This window comes from Sinocyclocheilus grahami, unplaced genomic scaffold, assembly GCF_001515645.1.
Source record: "Sinocyclocheilus grahami isolate Dianchi unplaced genomic scaffold, SAMN03320097.WGS_v1.1 scaffold3346.1, whole genome shotgun sequence".
NCBI lineage: Eukaryota > Metazoa > Chordata > Actinopteri > Cypriniformes > Cyprinidae > Sinocyclocheilus > Sinocyclocheilus grahami.
In genome coordinates this window covers 3,966-5,691 of record NW_015508484.1, presented here as the reverse complement: position 1 = coordinate 5,691, position 1,726 = coordinate 3,966, and the positions used below count along the sequence as shown (strand labels likewise).

The 1,726-nt window shown below is 47.1% G+C and overlaps 1 protein-coding gene across 1 annotated transcript; it reads left to right on the top strand.

Moving 5' to 3' along the window:
* The first annotated feature begins 73 nt into the window (after positions 1-73).
* LOC107576211 (uncharacterized) lies at positions 74-1,664 on the top strand. The gene has a single exon (XM_016262438.1). The coding sequence runs from the start codon at positions 543-545 to the stop codon at positions 1,590-1,592; it is 1,050 nt and encodes a 349-aa protein (XP_016117924.1). The 5' UTR covers positions 74-542; the 3' UTR covers positions 1,593-1,664.
* Positions 1,665-1,726: the final 62 nt, after the last annotated feature.

The window sequence follows — 1,726 nt, the reverse complement described above, 5'->3', positions numbered from 1 at the left end:
CGCCTCCAGCTGCGGTGGTCCAAGGGGCTGATGCTGATGGATCCGGCTTGACAGAACAAGGTTATCCGCCAGGAGAGAGTCCGTCCATTTTCTTCATCCGCTTCAGTAGCAGCAGCTCCCCGCACGCTCGCCGCTCGCCGCTCGCTCGCACCAGGGAGCGCGTCTCACGGCAGAGGCGCAGGACGAGTCCAGGTTGCCGCGCCCAACAGAATACGGGATGCGACCGACTCCTGCAGCTGGCTGGGATGCAGAAGCAGATACGCAAATGATGGTGAAATAATGTCGTCTGGAGGAAACATCGTCTTTCTGGCACTTTGCTAATACGAGGAACGCAAAGAATAGAGGAGGAGGTTTTTATTTGCCGCACAACACCGGGGTTGATGGAACAGGAAAAGTCATTTGCATGGATCTAATTAACCTTTACTGATCATTCGCGTGTGAACTTTTACCTTAATGTGAATCTGGGAAAATAGTGTGTGTTCTTTGCAATGCACCACATTAGAGTGTTTTTCTAACATCTTCAGCACACTGAAGCAGTGAAGATGCAGATGCTGCTGCTTTTAAGAACGATCTTTTTCATTGCAGGATGTCCACATGTTTTGTTGCACGGAGAAAACCGTAATGCACACACCAAAGAACCAGTTACTCTTAGGAGCCTTCGTGATGCCAAACCCAGTGCCACACACCATGAGAGGCATCGAGCCGCAGGTACACCTGCCTTTAACATCAAACAGACTTCAGAAGACAACAGCAACTTGTCTTCACATCTCTGGCTGCTTTTGGAGAGCGGAGGTAAGCGGTGTGGATACAGACATCTCTTGTTGAACAGAACACACACAGTCACGGAGAGTGGCAGAAACCTGCATAAGCGCTTGCGGCGACATAAAAAGAAAAAGTTGAATGCTGAGATGCCTGCTACCATGGGAACAGTAAGTGGACACAATAACTCTAAGCCGTATTCAACAAGCAAGCGAGGAAGAAACCACAGACGCAAAAGAGGCACAAAGGAACACCACAAGAAAGTGTTTAAGAGCTTGAAAAGGGGCCAGAATAAAAGCGCTGTCCCATTGACACCAGTCGAAACTTATTATAACGCCCTGACATCCTCTTTATCGCTGTGGGAACCGATGCCTAAGCCTCTAGCTCTCACCTCCACAGATTTCCCATTCGACCTCACCAGATATGCTGAGTTCCACACCAAACAGATAGACGACCCATGGGACGCCACGCCAATGACACCTCCATACGCCGAGGATGAGGAGAGCGAATTCTTCCCCAATCCTTTCTACCCTGTCACTAGCGAGACGTATGGGGCATATGCAATCACCATTTTTGCCGTCCTCATTTTTGCTGTTGGAATAACTGGGAACATAGCAATAATGTGTGTGGTGTGTCATAACTACTACATGAGGAGCATCTCAAATGCTCTTCTGGCCAACCTGGCAATTTGGGACTTTGCACTGCTCTTGTTTTGCCTGCCACTCGTGGTGTTTCACGAACTCACTAAGACCTGGCTGTTGGGCCAGTTCACCTGTAAAGTCATACCCTATATTGAGGTAATGGATTCCATGTTCATTCATAACAGGTTTTAAATGTTTGTTTACATATGATTATGTGGGATAGGTGCAAATCATTGCTTTTAATAATGGCATTTAAGCTTAATTAGAATAAACCTCTAACACTAACTTTACATTTTGGCACTTAAAAGGATTTTTCACCCAAAAAT

Excerpts from the sequence above, each read along its gene's own strand:
- LOC107576211 (XM_016262438.1), top strand. The coding sequence starts at position 543 with ATGCAGATGCTGCTGCTTTTAAGAACGATCTTTTTCATTGCAGGATGT.